The sequence below is a fragment of the Eucyclogobius newberryi genome, unplaced genomic scaffold (assembly GCF_026437365.1).
Source record: "Eucyclogobius newberryi isolate DKJ021-1_F unplaced genomic scaffold, fEucNew1.0.hap1 SCAF_18, whole genome shotgun sequence".
Lineage (NCBI taxonomy): Eukaryota > Metazoa > Chordata > Actinopteri > Gobiiformes > Gobiidae > Eucyclogobius > Eucyclogobius newberryi.
Window position 1 is genome coordinate 24,585,201 of NW_027315812.1, and position 26,699 is coordinate 24,611,899.

Genomic DNA, 26,699 nt, shown 5'->3' on the forward strand with positions numbered 1-26,699 from the left:
TAATGGACCAGTCGCCACTGAATGACATTGGTACAGAGGGTGTGGAACACTTTAAAATAATAGATGCACAACTAACAGCCAGAAAAATCGTCACAACTCGTGGTGACATATTTTAGTTTGTTCCCATAAATAAGGCAGAATGTAAAAGTCCATAGAAATAGATTTTTTTTATTTTTTTGTAACGGAACAGCGTAAAACACATACAACTACAGTAAGTGGCAGTAAATGCACCTTTTCAGTTGGCTGCCAACCACCATTAAAAGAAACACAACACAAAAAAACAACATAGAGTATTAGTTCTTATTGTTCTTTATTATTATTATTATTGCACTTTTATTTTTTAAATGTTTTCTCCCAAAATGAGTTTATTCAAATTGAAACCATAAAAATCTATTGAACGACAAAAGGTATCCGTTTTTTTTAATAGGAACTACATTGGAACAGAGGTTGTGGAACACTTTAAAGTAATAGATGCAAAACTTACAGTCAACAAATCGGCATCGCCCACAACAAGTGGTGACATATTTTTGTTTGTTCCCATAGATAAGACAGAATGTAGAAGTCCATAGAATGATATTACATTTCTGCCAGTTCGGACAGTGATGTGACAATAGGAATTAGATGACTTTCTTCAGCTCATCATACAACACCAACACAAAGGCACCACCCATGCCTCTGAGGACATTGGACCAGGCCCCCTTGAAGAAAGCGCTGCCACCCTCGTCCCGTGCGATCTTACGCCAGCAGTCCATTGTGCCAGAGTACATGATGTCAGCTCCTTTACGTCCGGACTGCATCATCATACGTCTTCGGACAGTGTCGAAGGGGTATGAAGCAAAACCAGCAACAGCTGTCACACTCTGTGCAATCATCCAGCTCACCAAAATGTGGGTGTTATTGGGATCTGGGAGCATACCCTTGGCTGTGTCATAGATGCCGAAGTAAGCAGCTCTGTAGATGATGATACCCTGTACGGACACATTGAAGCCCTGGTACAGTCCACTCAGACCATCAGACTTGAAGATCTTCACCAGACAGTCGCCCAAACCACTGAACTGTCTTTCGGCCCCGGCTTTTCCTACATCAGCGCCCAGACGGGTACGGGCGAAGTCAAGGGGGTAAACAAAGCACAGGGAGGTGGCTCCAGCGGCTCCACCAGAGGCCAAGTTACCGGCAAAGTATCTCCAGAACTGGGTGCGTTTGTCGACACCATCAAGGAAAATCTGCTTGTACTTGTCCTTGAAGGCGAAGTTGAGGGCTTGGGTGGGGAAATATCTGATGACATTGGCAAGATTGCCTCTCCAGAAGGACATGAATCCCTGTTCCTTCGGGATACGGACAATGCAGTCCATGATACCCTTGTACTGCATGTCGGCGGTGATCTGCTGACTTGCATGCTGGACCTGAAGGAGTAGCTTGACCCTCTCGATGGGAGCGACGGCTGTCTTAGAGATGGCAGCGGAGATGCCACCGGCCAAAAAGTCCTTGGCGAAAGAAATAGCCGTCTCGTTCATTGTACGGTTCTTGGTGTTGCTTTCAGGTTACCAGTACAAGATATACCCCACTATCCTTTTCGGTTGCTTCTTCTTCTTCTTTGGTGTTTAATGGCGGCAGGTATCCAAGAGTTACATTACCGCCAGACTTTATTCTTTAGACTTTAACATTTAGATTCCATTCTTCATTTCTCCTTCTTCTTTGGCGTTTCAAAGCCCACAAGTTCAAAGCACATGAGTTCCAAGCTTGTGGGGGGTTAGGTCTAAAGTCTAACTTTAGTGTATATTACGCGGCGCAAGGCCCCTGGAAAGTCGGGCCGACCGGGCGAAGAAGTCTGGAGGGAGAAGAGATGGCGGAGGGGAGTGGATCGATGGTCAGTAGTGTTCAGGACAGCGAGGAGGAGCAACCTTGTCTGGCTGTTGGTGTCCAGAAATGTAAAATGTCCTTTAGCTCGTCCGAGGGTTCTGGAACTGAGAAGCAGGATCCATCCATCCATCCATTTTCTACCGCTTGTTCCCTTTCGGGGTCGCGGGTGACTGGAGCCTATCCCAGTGACTTCGGGCCTTAGGCGGGGTACAGGATGAAGCTGCTATTATCGGGGAACTATATTATGATAGATCAATGCGCTTGGACACGCGGAAACGTGCTGCTCGTGGGGACGAGCCAGAACGAGGCTGCAGGTCAGCGGTAGGTGCGTTTTATGATTGATACGTGGCAGGACTAATCGGCAGTCCATGCCACGAGGAAAAGAGACTCAGATTTGGGTAAAAAAAAAACTTTAAGTCAGAGTAGAAAAAGCTTCAGTTGTAGTCATCTGGACTCAGTTTGAAAAATTAGACGTTTCGACTCTCATCCAAGAGTCATTGTCAATAAAATCGGAGTTCTCGATCTAAATTCTTTTATTGACAATGACTCTTGGATGAGAGTCGAAACGTCTAATTTTTCAAACTGAGTCCAGATGACTACAACTGAAGCTTTTTCTACTATGGAACACGCCTGGACGAATGAGGGATTACACCGACTTTAAGTCAGAGTTAAGTTGAAGTCAGAAAAAGTTGTAATTTTATGTGAATAAAGTTGTAATGTTACAAGAATAAAGTTGTATTACTTCAATATTAAACTAATATCTAGAGAATATGGTTGTTGTACTATAATATTACCAGAACAATCTTATACAACAAGTCGTTATATTTAAAAGATTTTGTTAGGGACTGATGTCTATACGTTCCTGTCAAAGTGATGCAGAAGAGCGATTCACTTTTACCATCACGGTCAGGACCCAAATGACGCTTGGATATGTAGAAATGTAACATGAGTATGATTTCCCCCCCTGGAGTGACCCCATGTCCTCATAGTAAATGTATGTGGAGCGCTCTTGGCCAGGACATCGCACTCAGATCTACGACCGCAGGAGAAGCAGCACGATTTTCAACAATAATCAGCTCGACTCTGGGCTCTCTACACTTCTAAACGGATATTTATGGAGAGATTTTGCAACAGAGCACGCAGTCTGTCTGGAACATCCACGGCATGTGGGGGACGCAGCACTGCAGACCCTGTACTGAGGCCAGAATGCTTTAATAAGCCTAATTAAGGTTATAAATCTATATTTTTTTTACGGTATGCTTGACATGGGAGAACGGTGAAGACAACAGACATGACTAGAATCCAGAACCTTTGCCTCATTACCATAAACACACATTTTATTGATCATTTTGTTTCCATATTACCAGGTATTTACTGTGCTGTACAGAAAACCTGTATCAATTGGCGAAACATTCACACAAAAACTTTATTAAGCATGAATGAGAAATAGTTCTATCTGATTTATTCTGATTATGAATAATTTAACGAGGAAACTGAAAATCATGCGCTGAATAAGTGTCCATTACTATTCTAATGATGGCTGATTAAAACTCTTCACCGAAAGAGGCTTTTCAGATTGAATGCGCTCCTCCAATTAAAGCAGTGGCTCCATACATGTTTTAAGTGATGATTGTATCAGAATGCAAGAATAATAACTTTGCGCATTGAAAAACACAGCAGCATTTTTTGAGTCATTGGAAGAAGAAAAAATATGCATAATAGGCTGGTTAAAATGATTTTCCCCAGTTCTGATTTATGATAATAGTCTGGCAATCAATCCTACCATGGCGGTCTTAAACACACATCCTGGATTCGAGATCACAATTTGTTTTCTTCCTGGAAGTCCACACCAATCTATTTTTACTTGCCTTTCAAGACATTTTATACACGGATTCATTTTCTTCCATGCTTTTTTCTCCCCTCTGTTTTTAAGCTTTGTCTGCAAAAACAAAATACAGGACGCTATTATCGACCCGCTTTCTTTCCCATGCATCCTCTTAGCTTTTTTCGGGCATAGTATAGAACTGGATTGCTGGATCGCCATCAGATCCGAAAGCTGGTCCGGCCTGAAGTGTCCGACTTCAAAGTTCCCGACAATAGACCTGGCCAGGAGCTGAATAATGCGCTGCTACTTGGCAATGCTCAATGCCTCTTACCTTTCTCTGATGGGTTTGAAGCCTGACCCAGAGGCAGGGGGATTCATGCAGGAATATAAAATCTATTTTCCTCCAGACATACTTAAAATGCATTGGATCCCGCAGCATTGAAAGCAGCCTCACTAGCGAAGCCACCCAAACATCACAGACAGCTACAACAACACAGCAGGGGGGGAAAGGCTGTGGTGACATTATTGTACTGTCCTTTCTTCTGAACGGACCGTGTGTTTTATCATTATTAGTTCTGGCTGCACTTTGTGAGTCTGCTGCTGCTGTGTGTTCATAACAGACTTTAGTACAATTTCATCAGCAGTTTATCAGTGCGCTTTCAAAGGGGGCGAGCACATTTAGCCGTCACGGTAAAGCTCAGAATCGGAATCAGAAAAGGTTTATTGCCATGGCCAATGAACAAAATTCACAAACATAGGAACATGCTTTGGTGATTTGGTGCAACAGACAACAATGAACAATAAAAACAACATATATAAAAGCAAAAAGGGCATGCATTAAAGAAAAACTATTTAAATTTACTATAAGACAAACATAAAAATAGGCTTACTATGTACACAAAACATACAGTTAAATTTACAGTTGTAGAGCAGAAAGTGAACAGTGCAGTGAGTGATTAAATCATGGTTAAAGTGACAGTGTTTACGAAGTGTTCATGAGTCCAACGGCCGAGGGAAAGGAACTGTTCTTGTGGCAGGAGGTTCTAGTCCGATCGATGGACCGTAGCCTCCTGCCTGAGGGGAGTGGCCTCCTGCTTGAGGGGAGTGGCCTCCTGTCTGAGGGGAGGGGCTCAAATAGTCCGTGTCCAGGGTGAGAAGGGTCTGCAGTGATCCGATCTGCTCGTCCCAGAGTCCTGGAGACGTACAGGTCCTGCAGAAATGGAAGTCTGCAGAATGCACTTTAGTCTCTGTTTGTCCCTGGCTGTGGCTCCAGTGTACCACATGGTGATGGAGGAGGTGGGGATGGACTCAATGATGACCTTGTAAAACACCATTATCTGCACTGGCAGCTTGTATTTTACCCTGCTTGTCTCCATGGTGATGGTATTGCTTTGCAGGAATGTTCCATGGCAAGGCAACTTCTCTTATATATTTTGCTATTCATAAAACATCCATGTATTAACTGCTTAAAAAAAAGCATGCATTCTTATTGTGTGCAGGCTCTTCTCTCCTCGCTCCTTCTGCATGTCTCCATGGAGATGGATATATGCATTGACATACTATAGAACAATACAGGCAAAGCAATAACATCTCCATTGAGACACATGGGTGGCAGACACCAGAAAAGTTATATAGTGCACCTTTTTCTATGATTTTTTTAAAAAAGATTTTCAAGTCAGAACAGAAATTGCTCTGTTCATCCTCACACACGACATTTTATGGGAGCACTTATGCTACGATCATTTATTTGTACAATAAGATAGAAAAAACAACAAAGTGTTTTGTTTATGGTCGTACCAGATAAAATGTAACTAGAAGGAATAACAATTGTCAAAATAAATAATAAATGATTCAATAGACAAACAAAATTATATGGAAAATTATATATTCTGGACTTCAAAACAGAGCAGAAGATCTTGGAGTTCTAACTATGATGTCACAAATCTGGGAAATTCAGAATGGACTGTTTTTGACCCTTGGAACAGGATTCATCAAACTAGGGTGAATGATTTTGATGAGAGAATTATGTTACGACGACGTGGTTAAAAGCCCAAATTGTGTCTTATTTTGCACAATATGTGTCCTTTAAGTTAACATGACATGCACCTTCAAGTGGCTTTTCTCACTCAAACATAATATTTAGCTGGAAAATCAAAGACAAATTTGAAAATACACCCTTTCAATTGTCTGTGGTTCAATCCCATTCTCCATGAGGGGCCGGACCATGTGCTGGCTGCTAATATTGACATCTGTGCTGCTGCTCACGGTGGGCCAGGGGCATTTGCCAGGCTTTATTGCAATGGCCCATTTTAGCATGATTCGATGTGGGCCGGAATCCACCTGCGGGTCGCCAACAATATAGTGTAGAATATGCATCTTGACGCATGTTTTAGAGAGTTGTCATGTTGCCAACCATCATCAGAACACTTGCATAAAAAGAAAAATAAATAGTTTAATCCGGATGATGTGTGAAGTGCATTTTGCCCTAGAAAGTGTATAAAATTACAAGTTTTAAGGGCCAAGAAGAGATTGGCAGGGAATCAAATAAATGATAAGGACAGCGGATCCCTGTAAAGAAGTGTTGTACTTTGCCGGTCTGAAAATGTAGAGATTGAAACGGACTTTGATGAAAAATGGAATTATGAAGACCGATGGAAGATTGGTGAAAAAGGCCTGCGTCTCCGAGTCTTGGAAGTAAATCCCCAGACGTCTACCGGTGTGATTTTTAATTAATTCTAAAGTTTCTCTTCAAAACACGCAAAACTTTGGGAAACAGTGTTCGAACTTCAAAGAACGTGATTTACTGTAGTTTAGTTACAGCTACAGTCTACACCCAGGTTTTATAGTTAATGCGAGTCTGATGTAAACTTTTGTAGATTTAAAAAGGAAGTGACAGCATTTCTCCTCTTGTTCTTGTTGTTGAAGTAACCTGTTCCAGCGAGATGAATTCTCACGATTTTGTGAGTTCGAACGCTCTTGAGAATTCAGCTTATTCTCGTTACTGGGCATCGTGGTTCAGGCTGACCGAAAAACAAACATTTGTGGACAGGAAAGATGGTAATCGACATTTTTAGCTTCTTCCGCTGTTGTGACGCTTCGATTAATCACGTCCAAGATTTTGATGTTTTTATGACTTCATCTCGTACCGTAACCTTCCATGGAGATCAGCAGATGATGCCAGCAGGCCAAGATACAAGTCATATCTGTGGGGATCTGCTTAGCTTCCAAGATGTGAGGTGAAAATGATTGGGTTACCTGATTATTCTAGTGGTAAGATTTTAGTCAGTCTAAATAGATACTTTATATACTTTTGTGGCATATATACTTTCTGTACACACTCAGGACTATAGCCTATAAAAGGTGCGCCTCACCTGTCCCCCGACCTCTGACCTCCAATACTTCCGGGTCGTAATCCAGTTTATACATTTTGCTGACTATGTGCTTGTGTCTCTATCTCACTCTCTATACCTCTCGTTTGAAGCTAATGTGGACCATTGTTTGTAGAATTGTCACCGTGTGGTTGCGTGCTCTGGGGGAGCGCAGTGATTGGCCCCGCCGCTCCTTGCTGCGTCCCGTTTACACATGGTATGTTTGCATATCCCCTGCAGACTAAATCAGAATGCAGAAGTCGTTTTCTGCCTCATCTGTGCCACTTACAGCGGTTCTGCCCATCTGTTGCCATCATCACCTGTCCAACGTGACCTGAATTGTAAAGAACACCGTGGAAGATGTGAACCCTTCAATGAACTCTTTTATTCCCTGGATTGAAACTGGACAATGTGGACTGTGCAATGAACTGTTTTTTAAGAAACTGACATTTTATTATGAACTACAGTACATTTAAATAAAACATATAATGGAACCTTAAGCTGTCCCACCAACTAATCTGTGCATCTTTATAATAATTATCATCCTTACTCAACAGGGGTGAATTCTGGGGAGGTGTTGTTTGTCTCGTTTTATTGGGGCTTAAATTCAATGTGATTATCGTTACTGTAACACTCGAGATGCCACATATATTTTGTTGTTTCTTTTAGGGTAATTTCCTGATATTTGTGGTGAGGTTTATAGTTTAAAATCACTGAAAATCGCTGATATAATGTAAAGCGATACCAGGAGGCCATGTTCACTTGCCACTGATGTGCTAATGTTGGTTTTATCTTATTTCTTCTTTTTTATCTGACAAAAAGCTGACTTAAGGTCCAGTGTTTCTTCATTGGCAAACATGAATATGAAAAATGATGGCAGTTGCAGTATATAGTGCAAGTAAGAGGCCATCCACGACATGGAAACATACCCTGTGGAGAAGTACGTTCATAAAGTCATCCAGTTTGTGATGCATTCCAGCCAATGCTGCTGACAACACTTTTGATGGACAGTTTTTCTTTACCTCAGTGAAACAGCTTTGACAAGGCGACCGAAGCTGGACTCACTGGACTTTAGAAAACACGTTGGCAGCTCAAATCTGGAAATCGCCTCTAGTGCCATATTTTACAACACATTTAGCGAAACAGTAGCTCGGGTAAACATTTCAGATACATAAACAGCATGTTAGTTTGGGATTTGATATGAAACTGTTTGACCATTTGATAACGCGAGCAAGCGCCTTGAGTCCTTTTCTCAACCAGTTTGAATGGCTCTGCTCTTCATCATCAGAAACCTATAAAAAGCATCGCTCAAACGTTCTTGCATTATTGTCATAACAACACCACGATACGCCTCCGTCCAATTTACGACTTATCTTTTGTTCCGTGTGACTTTTAGCTCACATGAGAACATGACGGAGCCTTTGTTCAAACGCTCATATTTGTTGGAGTAAACACTTATTGACGTGTTGGAAAGCTAGAATTACGATCAACAATGAGACCTCTTTTCTACTAAATCAGGCTGCATTGTTGTCAGCTTAATAAGAGCCTTGACTTGTAAAAAAATTAATAATAATAATACATGACATGATAATGAGATCGTCTTGGTTAAGTTGTTTTAGTTGGAGACTTGACACGTTTTTGGAATGTAATTTGTTTTAGTTTTAGGCTATATGATGAGTATTGAGAACATGTGGAGGAAAACAGCATGATTCTGTGTCATATAATTTATTTATTATAACAGAAAATACTAAGTGGGCGGGGCTAACAAGTCAAACTAAAACATGTTCCTGACTCATGGTTCACAATCACGTACAAGCACTTTTAGCTATAGACTTTTGACCTATAACTTATATGATTTTATCTAAAGCGGCTTAAAACTTGTATTTATTAAAAGTATCGCCATTTTGAATAACAAATCTATGAACCAGAATCAGTTTTATGTTGTTATTTTTTTAATGTCAAGTAAGTAAAAGAGCTGGGAGGAGATAGGGGGTAGGTGAAAACATAACATACATATTTGATGAATCAATATCACTTGTAACATGGTTAAAAGCTCTATTTACATATGATATATCCAATTGAATACATTGCACTTAAATCATTCGGCAGATTGTAATAACATGCCAACATTTTGTAAACCTTTCATACCCTTATTACAATGTAATTACACGTTACAGGCGAAATACAGGTTAAAATTAAAGCTGAGTGTGACGAAATTCAGTACAAAATTGGTGTTTACTGTATAGGAAAGAATTGTCACTGGCAGTCGTCATAGAGATCCATCAAAACCATTATTTGTTCAACTTAAAGTGCTCAAAATGTATGATATTGCTGAAGTATTCTCAAAGTAATGTATAAAGCAAATTACAGAATATACTTGTAAACATTCAAGGGTTTTTCACTCTAATCTAAAAGGAACAGATTAAGAACCAAAGTAATGGAACAAAATGGAGTGAATTTATGGAATAATCTTGACTAAGAAATCCAAAAGATCCAAAACAATACCTGCAATTAAGAAAGACAAGAAACATATCATAATAAGTAAGTATGAAAAAAGAAAATTAGGTTGTTGAGATTTGTTTGCAATGTAGTTTTGTAATTTACTTTATGACAAATGTTTAATGTATTGTGTTTTAAAATATCAGTGTCAAATACAAGATGAAAAACATTACAAATGACATAAAATAACATAAAATTGCTCTTCTTTCTGCTCCTTTTCATCCATTCGTTGTGTAACTGTATGCCACTGATAATGTATTTTATATGTTATGAATGAAATATTAAACTAAAATACTTGTTAAACCCAATCACTCTCACTTCTTTGCCCAGCATACATTTAGCAGTCATATTCCCGTCGTCATGGAGACACTTACATGTGTTCTAATTGACGTCTGACTTCCAGAGAACTCAAGCGTCCACACGGGCCGTCAGCTCGCCTTGTCTCGCACCAGCAAAAAAACGAAAAAATATGAAAAACCACATCATGGCCGCTCGGATTGATTAGCTTCAGACGTGCGCGTTTGATTGGCACATTCAATTCTGCAGCAGTGGTGTCAGGTGTCCAACCGCCTCCCTGATTGAGCTTAGCGGAGCGGCCAAAAGTTGGGAGAGAATTTTCTACATGCAGGAGGGGGGAACTTTGGGTTAATGTAAAGCTAATGTATGCGGCTCCAGTGCGGCACAAGTGCGTGCAATGTCCATTTCAAAGCGTATTATTGGACTCGAGTGTATGGAAATGTAGAATCCAAGGCAATTAAAATGTCCTGCATCTGTGGAATTGTCGTGTAAGTGTGTCACATGAGGCACAGTCCAATGGTTATTCATGTGTGACTAAGAGTAGCCGCGGTGTTGGACGTACAATGTGTCGATCTGCAAGTAATGCATAGGTATGTTATGTATTTATAAAGAAACTAAAAGCCTGTTCAAAATCTCTAATTTGAACATGTTTCTGTCATTAACGTTCAATGACAAGATCACAATATTGCAAGAGCTCAGGTAATTACCAATATATATTCAGGAAAACTAGTAAATTCACGTCATAATTCACACACACATTTCAAGATAACTCCTTTCTGCAGTTACTCTTTCATAATCCTGCTAAATAATTAACTGACCAATACACTATGGACCAATTAATTGACTAAACGACTAAAGATCTAGAGCATGGGAGTTTTCACTATTAGCCCAAACTGTCCCGGTACGTTTTTATGCAATTTTAAATACCCTCTTCCAACAGGAGCTGGATATGAAATGAATTAGACAAGCTTAAATAAAGGGGAGTATCGATACTGACTGTAAAGTTAGGCGATCAATACTGTTATGCAAACATCAATACTAATTTACATGTATGAATTTTAAGGGCCATTTGTTTGTGTCAGCTTCTTTAACCAGCAGCTCATTGGACAGATTCATCTGTGACAGGAGTTCTGTTTGTCCTTTAGAGACGATTGAAATTGATTGATGATTTTTTATACATCTATTTATTGAAATGCCTTCAACCATAAGGTTAGACCAGTATCGAGTATTGGTATAGAATAAATGACCCCCAAAGTACTTGGTATCATATTGATACTAACATGATGCCATCTGTAGAATGCAACAATCTGAGATGTTCTGTCTCCCTAACAAACAGCACTAAAACAACTTAACTTAGCTACTTAAATGGACAGTTACAAAGCCACCTAACCTTGAGACCACCTAAAAAAACAAGTTTCACTGACTGACGATATGAAGAGACTTTGTTTGGAAACTCAGAACAAACTGGGAAAACACCTCTTACTCCATGCAGTGAATCGAAGTACAAGTATATTTGTGATTAGTATATATATGTATCATATTGTCTATAGACCTTAAAGGACACATATTATGCAAAATTAACTTTTTTGAGCTTTTAATCGTGTTCTAACATGGTTCCTTAATCTAAACATACATGGAGTAGCATTCAGCTTCATTCACATGGATGAATCCTCTCCCCTCCGACCGTCAAAAACACTCTGAATCTCTTCAATCACTGACTGTTTCTTGATCTGTGACGTGGCCAAGAGAATCTTCTCTTGCTGTTTTTTAAGTCCATAAATCATCTCCAGATGAAGGGCGTGTTCATGAGCCGATTGAAGCGACCTCCAGTGTCGTTTGTGGAGCTGTGAACACTTGGTCTTGGTTTGAACCCATTTTAGTCTGAAGATAGACTTGGTTTTGTCCAGTTTTAGTCCAGGTTTTGTTTTAGGTTCAAATACAGTCACAATTATGATATGGTGTATATGAAAAACAGCTTTAATACATTTCCATTGTCCCACTTCAGATTCAGTTATTGCTCCAAACTTCAGATTTCATCAAGTTTTTTTATGCCACCATTTCACTGGCCGCTTTAGACAACACAGTTCACACTTTTGCATTTATTGTTTGCATATTTGAACTTTGCAAATCATTATTGGTAACATCTGCTTCAATTGTGTTCATCGTTTCTGAAAAGAAATTTGTCATTGTGAATAAATTAACATTATACTCTTTCGTAAAAGTTTTAAAGCTTTAAAATATCTTACAATCTACATTTAAAAACATTCTGGTTGATGCGTCCTCTCGGGGCTGTATCTTTAAGGTGTGAACGTGCTAAAAGCTTATGAATACTTCCCGAGAGAGTACAAGACACATTTGGAGACGGCCTGGTTCGCATGTGTCTCATAATATTGAGGTCATTTGAAGTGTTAGTGGGCAAACATGCTGTCGCTATGGTAACTGGAAGTAAGAAACACCAGATGACTGAAATAAAGTAAGTTTTGTACAATAAAATGTATGTTATATAAAATGTCAATAAAATGTATGTTAGCGTGTGTGGTGAGTTGTTTGACCTTTCTGCTTTGTATACTTCCTACTTTCAGAAACAATGATTTGCTTACCATAGCTTGAAAGTGATTGAGAAGCAAATAGATAATAAAGCAAATTGTTTCCTGACTTTGAGAGGTATAGAACATTAGTAAATTAAAGCAACACATCATCAACAACCATTTTTCTAGTCTAATCGTCTTGAAAACTAACTTTTGTATCAAATTACCTACAATTTCAGCACGGAATTAACCCCTTTACAGTAGAAATGACTATAAATATTACATTTCTTATTGAATATTTATCCATCAAACATCTAAAACTGGGCTGCGCAGTCTGGGCTTTGACTTAACATTGAATGATTTAAGGCTGAGCTCTTTTTAATTCCATTAAAAGTGCCCTGCTCCGTCAGCGCCTCCCAAATGGCTGTTCATTTAGTCTCTCTTTAAAGTGCAGCTATATGAAGTGATGTATTGAACCTTGGACTGGCCGTGTGTCATTTTAAAAACGCTATGAATCACAAAGACTTTAATATTTACAGGAAAGCTTTTCGATTTCTGCTGAAGTAATTCATTTCCTGCTTTGATATAAGAGCTTCCATTCATCAGGATACTTTGGATTCATTATTAAAAAAAATATTCTCTTGTTTGTATTGTATTGAGCGTCAACATACATGCATTTTTGTATTTTTACTGTGTTTAATGTCCCTACACCGCCGTGATCATAACCAATGAGAGCGTTTTGGCCTGATTGGAGGAAAGATAAGCGCTGGAATCGGGAGAGCTGGAGAATTGCTGGACGGATTAGACGAGTGCAGCCGTGGCCAGCGGTGTCTGACCCCTAGGAACCATGGACGGTGACCCTGTGAAGCAAGAGTGCGAAGTGCAGCGCGGCAGTCGAGAGGAAAAGGTCTGGGCGTGATGTTCGACTGGACCTGTGTCGCCCTTGTCCCCTGTTCCAAGGTCAACTCTCTCCAGGCTTTCCACTCATATTTTCACCTACTTTATTTTCTATTATCGTGTCCAGTTTTATTGTATTTCTTTGCCATGTCTTGTTGCCCGTAGTTACAGTAGCTTTTGTTCACCTTGTCAATATTGCCCTGTGGCAAAGCTGCAATCAAAGTCAAAATGAGCTTTGTCCACTGCACAGTAATTAGACACTGTACATTAAAAGTGAAAGCTTGCTCGGGGCTAATCAGCAATGAGGTCAAATAAAACACACCACAAGACTCATCAATGTCTTTAAAATCTGTTTTTGTTCACTATAAACCGCAAGGTTATTAAAACATTTAGACAGATATGCATTGAATGTTTTATGGGCTGAAAACAACTGCGTTCTGGACGGTCGTTACTGCATCGCCGGAGAGCCTCCGTCGTGCCTTCAAACCAGAGGTGGACATGCTCCGGCTCTTGGGCCACACTCGACCCCATTAACGTTTATATCCAGCCAATAAAACTGTATTTAGAGGGTTAAGCCCACACGGGGCTCCGCGGCTCCACTACAGCCGCACCTCGACAGCATCAGCTATCACTTGTGTCTGATATTGGTGAGAGATGGATCTGTGTGCACCAGCTGTGTGGGCTGCGCTCATGCTCTTCGTCTTTACACCTTTTCTCTTCACCTCCCTCCAAGCGCACCTCATCCCTCTGTAAGTGAAACAATCTCTGCTCTCATTTGTGTTCGTTGTAATATGACACATCTGCGTCTGCGGTGTGCCCAACAAAAGCACGACCTTGTTCATTATTCCCAACAACAACTAGTTTCAACTAACTCCACATTGTGTGCAGTGGAGGACAGACGGATCAGGACCAGAATTTGGTCAAAAAACACAAAACTGTAGCTGAAAGGAGCTGTGGCTGTGTTAGACAAGCTGCATAGGGAACTATCACACCGCTGTGGGCTGTGCTGTGGTTAGCAGCCTAATAATCTCTCTAAATCAGAGGGATAATGGTTACAAGAAAAAGACAGAAGACTGAAAGATAACTGTAGCCCTTAAAAAAAAACTACTATTGATGGTCCTGGAAGAGTGGTTTTCAAACACTGTGTGGAGGAAAAACATATTTTATTTTATTAAATTCTGTATCATTTAGTATGAAAACAGCTTTCTGTAGGTCTCCACAACATGCCAATATCCCAATGTTGCCTTCAGGAGAAAATGATTGCTTAGCCCCTGTTTTAAACTCTTCAGATTTAAAATTTGTCAAAAATGAATGAGAAATGTACTTCTAAAACCACAGCGGGCTTCAGAATGGGCAGGACTGTTGAGCTCCAGGATTAAAACTAAACGTATAAATTGTTAATTGACTCAAACCTGAATCAAATCGTAAAATATATTCAATTCTTTACACAACCCAACACCCATCTTTGAACTCCATTATTTATTGTCAATACGCCATCTTGTGCATATCCCCTGATGCCGCGTCGGTTTGATTGGGCCGCCCTCACCACAGATGTGCATTTAAACATGTATGCGCCGACCGGAACCTATTTGCATGTATTGATCGGGTTTAACATCAATTAACGCCATTTGTTGTGTTTGGCAGTCCCATTTGCCGGGGCCCATCTGGGGTGCTTAGCGCAGCATATCTGTGCGCCTTGTTTATTCATTAGCAGCACCTATAGCACAAGGTCATGACCGCAGCTTGATAAGGCCGTCGTTGCGCCCTCTCCACAGCTCATCTGAGTCATCAACATCAATTAGAGAGGTTTACAGGGCCTGGATGGAGAGCCAGGTGAATGACCATTGCACTGTATAAGAGGCGCTGGTACTGAGTAGATAAAGGTGTTTTTATGTGGCATTTTGAATCACCAACCATCAAAAATGTGTATTAAAGTGCATTAACATTAGGGTGAACAAAATGTCTAAAATCAATACGTTGTTACATGACTCATACTGATATTGAATATGCCTTATTCATATTTTTCCGTCCTGTTTCTTAGATTAGTTAGGGTTAGTAGTAGTAGATTAGTAGTCTTTCTACATTCTTTTTCCAGTTTTTTCACAGGTTGGCTCCCGGCTTCGTTTTTTTTTTCCCGCGCCCTGGAGCCTTTAAATGGAGAGCCTGGCTTTATTATAACTGACCAGATTTACCAGATTTTTTTATAGCATGCTGTTCACACGTTTTTATTTTATTGTTGTAGCAGCTCTTAGGGTCCAAATAAGACCGCTGTGTGCGTTATGCATCTAATTATAGAGTGTTTTATTCTCCAAAAACCCGTAAGTTTGCCGTTAGCATGGGAGCTGTTGTTACCGTGACGCTAAACTCAAAGTTGCGAAAAGTTTATAGACTCATTGCGGTGAATAATAAAGGTCAGAATGAGTGAGAAAGTGAGGAACACCTCTGGACTGCTGCAAATACTTTTAAATGAATTAGTTATTGTTTTTCAGACAGTACATTTAAGTTACAATTGAAGTTACTCAAACCTCTGAGGACCAAACTAAAGAGTTCCAGCTTCTCAAAGGGTCAAACCATTTGTTAAACACATTTGTAGTTGAAACAAATTGCCTTTATAATACAAAGAGTTCAGAAACAGCTTCAGTTTGAACTGAGGGTCATGTCAGTCCAGCAATAGTCTAGCAATACCATATCTACTGTTTTCAATGGATCCATAGTTTTCAAGTTTTTAAGTAAATATTATTAAGAGTGGATTTCGCCTTCACTGTAGTTCTCCTTAAGGTTTCCCTTTTCCAACTTATTGTTGATTGACAATCTCTTTCTGACCATTTATGTTGGTCTAAGTGATACTTTTATGAAGCCTTGCGAGAGGATGTAAATTGTGATTTTGAGCAATACAAATGCATTTCAATTGAATTGATTGGAACACCTGGAGGAGTCATACAGTCATAGGGAGAGCACGCAAACTGAAACAAACTTTATTGATCCACGATTACTCAGACACAGCCCACACATCAGAATATAATGACTCGATCAAACTCCCCACATGGTCAGCTAGTCAATTGGCAATCAAATATATCTCACCGACATTGGTACTAATCCACAAATTAGCCAAGAACGCTTGTATTTTACAAAGTGAGAACCTATTTTTTCAACGCCTCAAAAACCCGCCTCAAATCCCCGACCTTCCCCTTTTAGCAGCGCGCATACTTGAGTTACAATAGCATTTGTGCGAGCGTGTCATTTATCCGCGTAAGCACATCTTCCGGGCTCAGATCAGTTACAGAAAAGCATGGATTCTACTTCCCTCTATTCTCCAGCCTCAGATAAACGACGGGCGCACAAAACATTTGCATGGTTAGACCGAGAGGAGCCATTAATCTTAATCAGGTCTAATATCGCCATCGGGGAGATACGGGGCCGTCCTCTATCTATCACGTTTCTCCACGCTTTTCTTTAGGGCAAAAAAATAAATAAGGACTTTCGATCAATCTCCGAAAGAAGATAAGTCTAGCGCGGAGACCTGGGGCTTCATCACTTCAAAAAGGCATATTTTCAAAAGGGGGGAGCTGCCAGGTCAAATTCCGTTGGGGATAAGCTATTAGCTATTAAAGACCTGACGGGCAGCGGCGAATCGGAGAGATCGCTCACGGTAATGATGGCCAAAACATTACCAGTGTTCTGCCTCGCGCAAATTTAGATGACTGACTCCGAGAGTGCAAACGTGTAAGTGGAAGAGTATTCGCGACACTTGTATCCATCATACTTGAACTGTGTATTTGTAGTCTGACTGTTAAGCAGCCATTTAGTTTTTATATTTAAAGGTCACATGATATGCACACTGTACTTGGCTTTGTTTAACATATATGGCAAGTAACATATATGTATGCTACTACGTCTTGATTTTATGTGGAAAAATTGCAAGCAGAGGGCGCAAGAACTTTTTACTTTGCGTGAAAATGAGTACTGACTTAGAGCTAATCAGAACAAGTACTTATGAAGCTGTATTGACGTAAAAAATACACAAGAGTATTCATTAATTACCACTGGTTGCTGTCATACCGAGGGCGTGCTGGCGAAACGGGAGTCGGCACGTTTCCCAGTGGGCGGCACAGCTTTGGGGCGGTGAGCATTGATTGGCTGCTGATGACGCGTGCCTGTGGGTATGACGCGGTCTTGTAGACACCCCCCGTCAGTTTGGAGATTCGAGGAAAGGAGATAGTCTGTAATATAGCTAAACACTGCGGGAATCAATCAAAAAACACTCTGGGTACATATATGAAGCACAAATAGCAATGTAAGAAGGTTAAAAGCTCTGAAAAGTCGATTTTGCATGTTATGGGACCTTTAAAGTTTGCTGTGATCCTTGTGAACAAACCAGCCATGGCCTTTGCCTCTGAAGGGTTTTGTATAAGGAATGCTGCAGACAAATAAATAGACCTGTTATAAATATACTTTATTACATGTGTTTAAAAGTTGAAAGTGGGCCGATTGTTTAATTAATTGGATGCTTTTACTTTATTTTTTCATGTTTTGTGTTTTATAAGACAAGATAAGATAAGATATTCCTTTATTGTCCCACATGGGGAAATTTCATTGATGCAACGCAGGTAGATACAGAGGTAGATACAGAAGAACAGATCACTTATAGGAAGTCTGAAAAACACTCTCAGTAGAAGATCTCCTATAAACAAAAACTCCTATAGACAAAACCTCCCATTTCCCAACAAGGGATGGAGGGGAAAAATATAATATATGTTTATACTTTAAAAAAATCTAATACAGTGTCATACAGTGGGAACAAACACGTTGGCTATGTAAATTTGCTGTAATATTAGAGCCTAAAGATTAGGAAGATTAGGTCAGTTAGCTCTATATAAACTTTCACCTAGAATGAAAAGATTGACCAATGCAGATTAAGATCTTTTATTGTTTCATGTAATCCACTTGCATCCTAAGAGTTACATACCTCCTATAGGGACCACATGGGAATATTAAAATAACTACTGTATCAAGTATTGAGCCTTTCCCTTAGTATGAACATGTTTGTATTGTTACATTACTACCTCTGGGTACTCTTCCAACTTCCTCCAAGACATGTGTGTATTTGGACAATTGTTGAGTGTAAATTGCCCCAAGAGAATGAAGAGCATGACTGTAAATGGTAAATGGTCACATTATTATCATTATTACATAGCTCTACCTTCTACCTTCAAGGCACCCAAAGCCCTTTAAATCTAAGAACCACTCACCTATTCACACACCAGTTTGCACAGACACTAGGATTTATGAGTAACGTACGTTTTTCAGGAGCACGACCGCCGACATTTGGGTCAGAAAGCAAGCATTCTAACAGAGCTACTCCCGTCAATGTCTTGTCATTTTTCCCGACCACCTAATGGCCAAAGTTGCACTCAGAATCAAGCAGACGATGAATGAGTTGTATGGTACACTTTTGAGGGCATCTGTAAAAGCTTTCTGAACCTTTTTGTCAAACGCGCTGTCAAAACATGGCTGGAGTATCTCTAGGGAGGTGACAGATAGGTGCTTTGTATGCTCCCGCGAACTGTGCTTCTCCCCAAAGTGGTGAGCACAAAGCGGCCATCACATTTCCCCATCAATCGGCATCAGAGGGCAGCCAGCCGAGCGGATGGCACATGTCACCGCGGCGACGCTTCACTGTCCACGCTTTGCAAATCCTGGCCACGACACCGGCTTTGAAGATCCTGTCACCCAGTCGCACTAACATATAGTAGACCTACACCATTCGAGATACAAAATACCGAGAAAAATACCAACTGTTGAGAGTGGAAATGGCGCAAGTGACATTCAGTCATCGTGAGAGGAAGGGCATCTGGTGTAAAAAATATATTCCAATACACATTACAACAGGTTAACACGACTGAATTAGGGGCCGCGTAATGATGAAAAGACAGGAGCTTGGCTAAGTCTCTTTAATCTAACCCAGATTTAGCGATAGAGCTCCCCCTGCAGCTCCCTTGTGAAAATACACTGTCAGAGTACAGACCCATAGGAATGTATTTGTCTTGTTTATTTTAATTGTCTTATTTTATTGAAATAAGACAGTATAATCACAAATAAAAACATTTCACGTTGCTCCCCAAAAAAACTAAAAAATCAAGAGCCATCAAAAGACACGGTACAAATGTTACTTATTTCCTCAAACCCACTAACCAATAAATGCTGCCTTTATATCCTTGAGCAAGACATTCACCGACCTTGCATAAGTATGAACCTAGAGTGTGCTGAGTGATTGAGGGGCGGTCCCAGAGGTCATTGGAGGAAATTGGTAGCGACGTACCTTAGGGGAGAAAAAGCTTATCTCTGCCAAGTTTATACCTTTTATTTATCTAAGATCTATTTAACCTGGTGAATTTACAAGAACTTATTCTCATTTACAGACATGACATGACCTGACCGAGAGGCACTGGGAGGAAACAGACATACAAACACATGTAAACATTCAAAAGATGAGCTAATGTTGAATGCAAAAGCAAGAAGTAGCGTCAGAAGTTTAGAGAACGAAAGCTTTGAATATCTTAAAGAAAAGCAAAAGACACATTGGTCGAATCAAAACTGACAAGTCTGAAAAGTACAGTTTTACACAGATGTATTTATACCTCAACCTATTGACGTCATGATACAAGGTTTAAACTAAGTACGTGACATTAATCAGTTCTTCAAACCAATTAAATGCACACTGTTTTTGTGACATTTATCTGTTCTCAAACTAAATTAATGATTGGGACTTTTAACTTTGATCTACACTTCTACAGTCTATGACAATAATGACAGATTTAACCCGAAGATTTAATACTGGCGAGTGAAACTAATTGAGAAGCAGACGTTTCAAAAGAAGTGTGGTAAAATGACAGCAAATATATATAATAAAACTTGAGCTGAACTGCCCCTTTTATTTGTTAGAAATATGTCAAAATCCTGTCTCGTCCCACCCCCTGTAGTTACGATGGTGTTAAGAAAAAATGCTTTGCTCTGCGCTGGTCCTGTTAAGTATTTGGAGTAAGCTGATGTACACAGATGAAATGATGTCTTCATGAGAAAAGAGGTTGCAGCTGAACATGTTAACGTTGTGTATTTGAGGATTAGCAAATGCAGGCCATGGCCCCGGCTCTCAGAATCATCTCTTCACCTCGTCACAATCAATCTGGCGCACACCTCCGTAATCCTATTTGTCCAAATAAATAATGAAAGCGCTGTGGCCCCACACACACGATGGGCGCGCGGAGGGGGGTAATTGCTGCGTTTCAGCTCAGATCAGATGGACTCGGTGGGAGGCTGGCTCCGCTCCGCTGTGACCTTGTGAGTGCCGGTAATTTTCCACAGGCTTAGTGGATCCGGAGGGGCCCTCTGCGGGTGCGCCACGGCATCATCAGGGTGGCAGCCGAGCACCTATGGGAGAAACAACTAAAGCTGTAGAGTAGAGATGTAGTAGATAATAGAGACGTCAACTGTGAATCTGAAAGTTGTCTAATCTCAGAGATTATCTGTTGGATCATGGTTCATGGGTCAGTGTGACAAAATAGTTCTTCTTCTTCTTTGGTGTTTTATGGTGGCTGGTATCCATGGTGTTACACTACCACCACCCACTGTAGTTGTGATTCGTGGAGTCACTTTGGTTGTTGTCGTTGACTTCGATAGTGGCCGGCAGCCGTACATCTACTGGATTGAGTGTGGACACGAGATCAGTGATTGTAGTGTAACGCTACAACAACGTATCGAAGTCTACAATCTTCCAATTAACCCTGTGTTATATAGTAAGCAACTATAGCCTCACATGATCCTTGAAAGCTACAGTAACCTGTGCTTTCTTAAATTATGTTTCAAATGTGTTAATAACTTGGCCCCTGAACAGATCAGTACATTTATACAGAGACTGACAAGAGGCTCCTCAAACCAAAACTGTCAAATCCCACAGTGCAGGACGTCATTTGGACAATCATCCTTCTCCTATCAGAGCTGTAAACTCTGGAATTCATTACCCCCTAAAATAAAGTGCATCTCGGAGGTGAAAATGTACCTCCAGACTGAAGTGGAGCTGAAATAACATCAAAACTGTCCCCACCTGTAAGTGTTAGGAAAGTGCATGAGTGAGGAAGAATGAGCTGTGTAGATGTGTACATTTATCACTGATTTATAAAAATGGAAACGTGTTTTCATGTCTTTTATATCCATTGGGGGTGTAGAAATGCCAAAACCAGGGACAGGAGTCGAAAATTAGCTCTGGCTATAAACTTTGTACGCATCACATCGAATACAAGCTTTGTTTTGTCCCTATGTATGATTGCATTGTCCCTGTCAAATAAATAAATAACATAAAAAATAAAAAGTATTAATATAAAATTATGATTCCGCAGATTGAATTCCTGCCTATTATTTTGAAACTATAAAACAAATTAAATTCTCTCTCTTTCATATGCCGTGCAGTGAATCAGCACATGCTCAACAGTTTCTGGCTCTTGACAGTGATTACACAAACCAGTAGGATGTTTGCCTATCCTACTCAATGACTCCAGTGTGGCCCATTCTCATGCGAGTAAAGGCTCTTTCTTCCCCCGCGTTCCTGCCCATGGACCAACACTACTTTGTTTCTGATACAGATGCCGCCCAGTATTACAACGATTCCAATAGTCCTGCCAAAGTTTATACATATGACTCTTAATAATAGGCTTGATTTCAGGATTGCTTATTTCAACCACCACATTAATCAATGGCCACCAACATTTTTAGCCAGTGAATCAGCCGTTTCATTACCATTCATGTGCAGGAACCCAAATGAAGGAGACCCTCACATCCTTCCTGGATAGAGCGCGTATCAGATAGAATATGCTTTAGAAAATATCCTGTCCTCAAAAAGATTTTCGATGCTTTGCTGTGTAGAGAGGCTATTTCGAACTTTCTTCTTCTTCTTTTTAGGTGGTGTTTTATGCTGCTTGGTATCCATAGTGGTACATTACCGCCATTAGAACTCTAGCCTCACAGCAAGAAGTTTCAATGGTTTCGTTCTTTGTATGTTGGGCTTCTCTGAGGTCCTTTTAGCATAAGCAGGTTTCTCTCTCTTTCTCTCCCTCTAAATGCACCTTTTCAGTTAATGCCAACTGCCATTAAAAGTAACACAACAACAACAACAACAACAACAACAACAACAACAACAACATAATTAAAAGGGACTGTATTAGTTAATTTACTAAATGTTTTGCATGTAATAAAGTAAAATCTGTTTTGCCCCAAGATATATTATAAAAGCATCTATTCGGGTGAAAATGAGACCACAGCGCTTTCTCTGCATCTGCAAGTGTTTTATTCTCCGAGAAGCAGGAAGTGTACTGATAGCATGCTAATGTTTGTTAGCTTTACTCGACAGCTAAACTCGCTCTGGGCTAAAAGACTTGTGAAAAGTGCTTTTAAAGTCATCGCAGTGACTATTTAGGATGCTGGAAATGTAAGTGAGCGAGTCTTCGCTCCAAGACCTTCCATCGCATTCAGCTCAGACTCCGCCAAACTCCACTAAACTCCTGATAAACTAACTTGAAACGAGTTATCACTGGTGGCAATGCTGAAAGGATTTGTGTCGAGGCCTGACAAGATGGCTGTGCATAGCAGGACCCAGATTAATGGAGGAAAAATGGAGAAAAGGCGGAGGTAAACTTTTCCTGTTTCTGTTCCGTGCGGCTGCCTGGGACTGCGCATACATGAATGTGGATACAGCGATGGAGGAAGTGCATGTTCTCCCTGTAGCCTGCAGGGCACGGCACTACTCTTGGGGGGAGGCTGGGTTTAAATAGTGAAGTGGCTCAGCTCCTGCTCCAAGCGCCACCCAGAGTAACATCGACCCAGACACGCCCTACACAGAGCTGAGGATGGGCGCTCACCCTAAAGCCTCAGAGTTTTGGGACCAAAGACAGAGAGAGATTCAACAGAAAACTACCATTTTTATTCAAAGTCCTTCCAGTGAGGACTGTACTGTCCATCCAGGCTCATCCAGACCTGGACTTGGCGGTGCGACTCCATGCTCAGTTCCCAGAGCATTGTTCTGATGACAACCACAAACCAGAGATGGCCATCCCGGAGCTCCTGGTCCGGACCAAACTTTCTCAGCTCTAAAGACCTGCTTCATCTCAATGATGAGGAGCGATCCAGACGTGATCCAGACCCAGCTCCATGCTCTGGTCCACAGAACTTCTGAGGGTAAAGTTCCTCTGAATTTCTACTGAAGCTTCACTCTCAGTTTCCTGGAGAAATCCGTTTCTGCATCTACTCCCTGCACATGATGGAGTTCCAGCCTGGAGACGCCATGTTCCTGAGGGCCAACGAGATCCATGCTTAGCTCTATAGAGACTGTATCGAGTGCATGGCGTGCTCTACAACAAGGTTCGAGCCGGTCTCACTCCAAAGTTCCTGGACGTGGAGACTCTGTGTGAGATGTTAGACAACAGCCCAAGTCTGGCTCTGTCCAAACTCTTCGCCTGTCGCCGTGACGACCAGGAGAGTCATGTGACACTGTACAAGCCACCCATAGAAGATTCCAGCGTCATCCGCATCCAGGTCCCGCTGGAGGTAAAATCCTACACAGTCTCGGTCCTAAACAGTGGCAGCATCCTATTAGTCGTCTCTGGCTCCGCCCACTGTCCTGAGCATGATGACATCACTCTGAGGCGGGGTTCCGTCTTCTTACTTTCGGCCAATCACATTCTTCGATTTGAGGTGACATCATTGATCGAACTTTACAGGGCCTGCTGCCTTTTGTGAGCCAGATGCCCTTCCACACAGAGTTTGTCCTTTAATGTGAAATATAAAGGATTAAAGTGTAATTAATTAAAGGGTTAAAGTGTGAAGTTTAAAAGTTTAAAGGGTTAAAGTGTAATGGTTAAAGGGTTAAAGTGTCAAGTGTAACGGGTTAAAGTGAAGTGTAAAAGGTTAGTGTGAAGTTTAAAGGGTTGTGGTGTTTATCTGAGTCCTCGTCCTGCTATAAACAAATGTTATTGTCGATTTTGTACAATTGTGTGTTAAAGCTTTTGTCATGTAAAATTAAGTTTATTAACTTAAATTAAAACACTAAAATCAAGTTGGATCAAGATTAAGAGGAAAATAAAGTGAGCCATACATGTGGACGCTGTAAAGAGTTTAAAATGAGCGTTTCAAAACAGTAAAAATCAGGTACAGCGTCTTTTAAACACAGCTGAGAAATGGCTGTACATTGCCCCCTTGCTATAACTTTGTTCCCTCGTCAAAAACATACTTTGACTTGTAGTAATTCCTCTCCTTCTGAGCCACAGAAATCCCTCTGTCCATATTGCCCAGATTTGTGACATCAAGAGTGGAGCTACAGTGGTCTCCTGCACTGTTTGATGACACAAGTCATCACTCGACTTGTTTTTGCACTTAAGCTCATTGCAACTGCATGCTTACACTAGCATTACGACAAAAGCTAGCTTTTGTTTGTTTACCCTTTGTAATTCGAAGACGAAATTCTAAGACAAATCCTTTTGAGGGAACTATCTGGTAGAAAGTGCATTCAGTAAATACATTATTTTAAGTTCTAAAACATTAGATGCCAAAACAGAGGTACTCAAGAGCATGTTTAGAGGCCAAAACAATACAAATGATGCAGACTTTGTGTCCCACTAACCAGCAGGTTCATCTAGCCCCAATTTAAATGATTAGCAAGACATGACAATCATTAGTACATCAGTAGCCACAGTTCTATTGTTTTGTTATGCACTATAATTTGTCTTACTCACTTTATGTGCAGTGTCTCAGTACGTCACAAAACATTTAAGGACAATACAGAAAAAAATTAACATTGAGAATCACTTTTCCTCTGCAGATTAACTGGTAAAACCTCGGACCTTAGAGTGTCCGCAATTAATGTTTATCCTCTCCGTTTGCCCACCTACCTAACCCTGTCATCCCCCAAGATATTCCATTACAGTGGAATATTACTGGCTCCGTCTTAGCAAATCGTGTAGTAGGTCAAGCTTCAGAAGCAATTCACGGCATTGCAAGGTGGCTCCGGGCATCACGGTGATGTAAAATGCCATAGAATGTTTGGTTTTCTCTATTGGTGAGGATGCCAAGTCGTCCCATGACGTTATGGCCGCTTGTTGTCACTGAGGTGTGATTGGCCTCAGCCTTATGGGCCATCGCTCTGTATTGCATCGACATTAAGCAGAGTCACCCAAGGGTCAAGCTTTGAAGCGCGGTGGCACTGGGGAGATGAGGGATCTACTATCACGTCAATGGAGGCTTGGACCATGCACCTCTTTAGGATGAGATGTCTGTCACTGTAAAATAGCTGTGTTTAGCATTATAGGGAATGCGGTGAATTCAGCTATACATCAACATGGCAGCTGAGATAGGGTATGCACAATTTAGCTGCATGTTTCAGGCATCTCCAAGGAGCAGATCATTTGAAGTGTGTAAGACATGAAGTCTAATGAAATGTAAAATATTGATAGTGTGGGTTTTAATATAGTGCTTTGGTAGAGATTTCAGAAAGACCTCCACACAGAAAGATCCAGTCTGGACCGGGAGTAGGACCTGCAACCTTCTAGCTGTGAGGTAAGAGTGCCATCATGCCGCGGTTACACTGGGGTACCTAATTTTGTGCAATAATCAAGTAGGTATTCTAGTTTTACAATAACCGTTTGATTTTATGTGTTGGCCACAGCTTTAGATCAGGTCAAGTGTCCAAATATAGTGACTCATGAGGCTCTTTCTTACAGGATTGAAAAGGTAAAATAATAGAGGTTTTAACATAGACTTTCTGGAGTAGAAACATAATTTACGTTTTTTTTTTAGAAGAAAAAGTTGGTACACCAGGTTTAAGTTATTGACCACCTCAGACGATGAACCAAAACCGCACATACCCGTATTTTCCGGACTATAAGTAGCACCTTTTTTCACAGTAACTTATACTTATAGTTATACTTATATACTTATACTCCGGAGCGACATATATGTGATATTATTTGTTATTTTCACACCGCATTTCATACTCCAGTACAACTTATACATGTTTTTTTCTTCTCTACTATGCATTTTTTTGGCTGGTGCAACTTATACTCCGGTGCGACTTATTGTCCAGAAAACAACGTAATTATAACCAACCGTCAAGACATACTTTACCTCTCTGTCATATGAAGCATCTGCAGATCCTCTCCCTTTCAGTATTAACTTCTGAGCTTAGTCTGCGTGGAGCCTAATGATCATTACTAAAAATTGCAATATCATGCCCCATTTATTATTTGTGCGTCTTTGCAAAGCTTTTTCCTAAACACAAAAACTCAAGATCCCTATGGAGATCTGTGTGTATGTATATGGTACAAGGAAGTGTTGGCATTATCCTCCCTGGCAAAAAATCTATAGAATCCATCAAGCTGAGAGAGA

At 40.6% G+C, this 26,699-nt stretch overlaps 1 protein-coding gene and 1 pseudogene across 1 annotated transcript; one reads left to right on the plus strand and one right to left on the minus strand.

Annotated features, from left to right (window-relative positions):
* Window positions 1–364: 364 nt before the first annotated feature.
* LOC140364791 (ADP/ATP translocase 2-like) lies at window positions 365–1,580 on the minus strand. Its single transcript, XM_072451152.1, has one exon. It carries the CDS (start codon window positions 1,512–1,514, stop codon window positions 618–620), a length of 897 nt encoding a protein of 298 aa, XP_072307253.1. The 5' UTR covers window positions 1,515–1,580; the 3' UTR covers window positions 365–617.
* An 11,644-nt stretch (window positions 1,581–13,224) lies between these two features.
* On the plus strand, window positions 13,225–24,068 carry LOC140364891 (mannose-6-phosphate isomerase pseudogene; annotated as a pseudogene).
* Window positions 24,069–26,699: the final 2,631 nt, after the last annotated feature.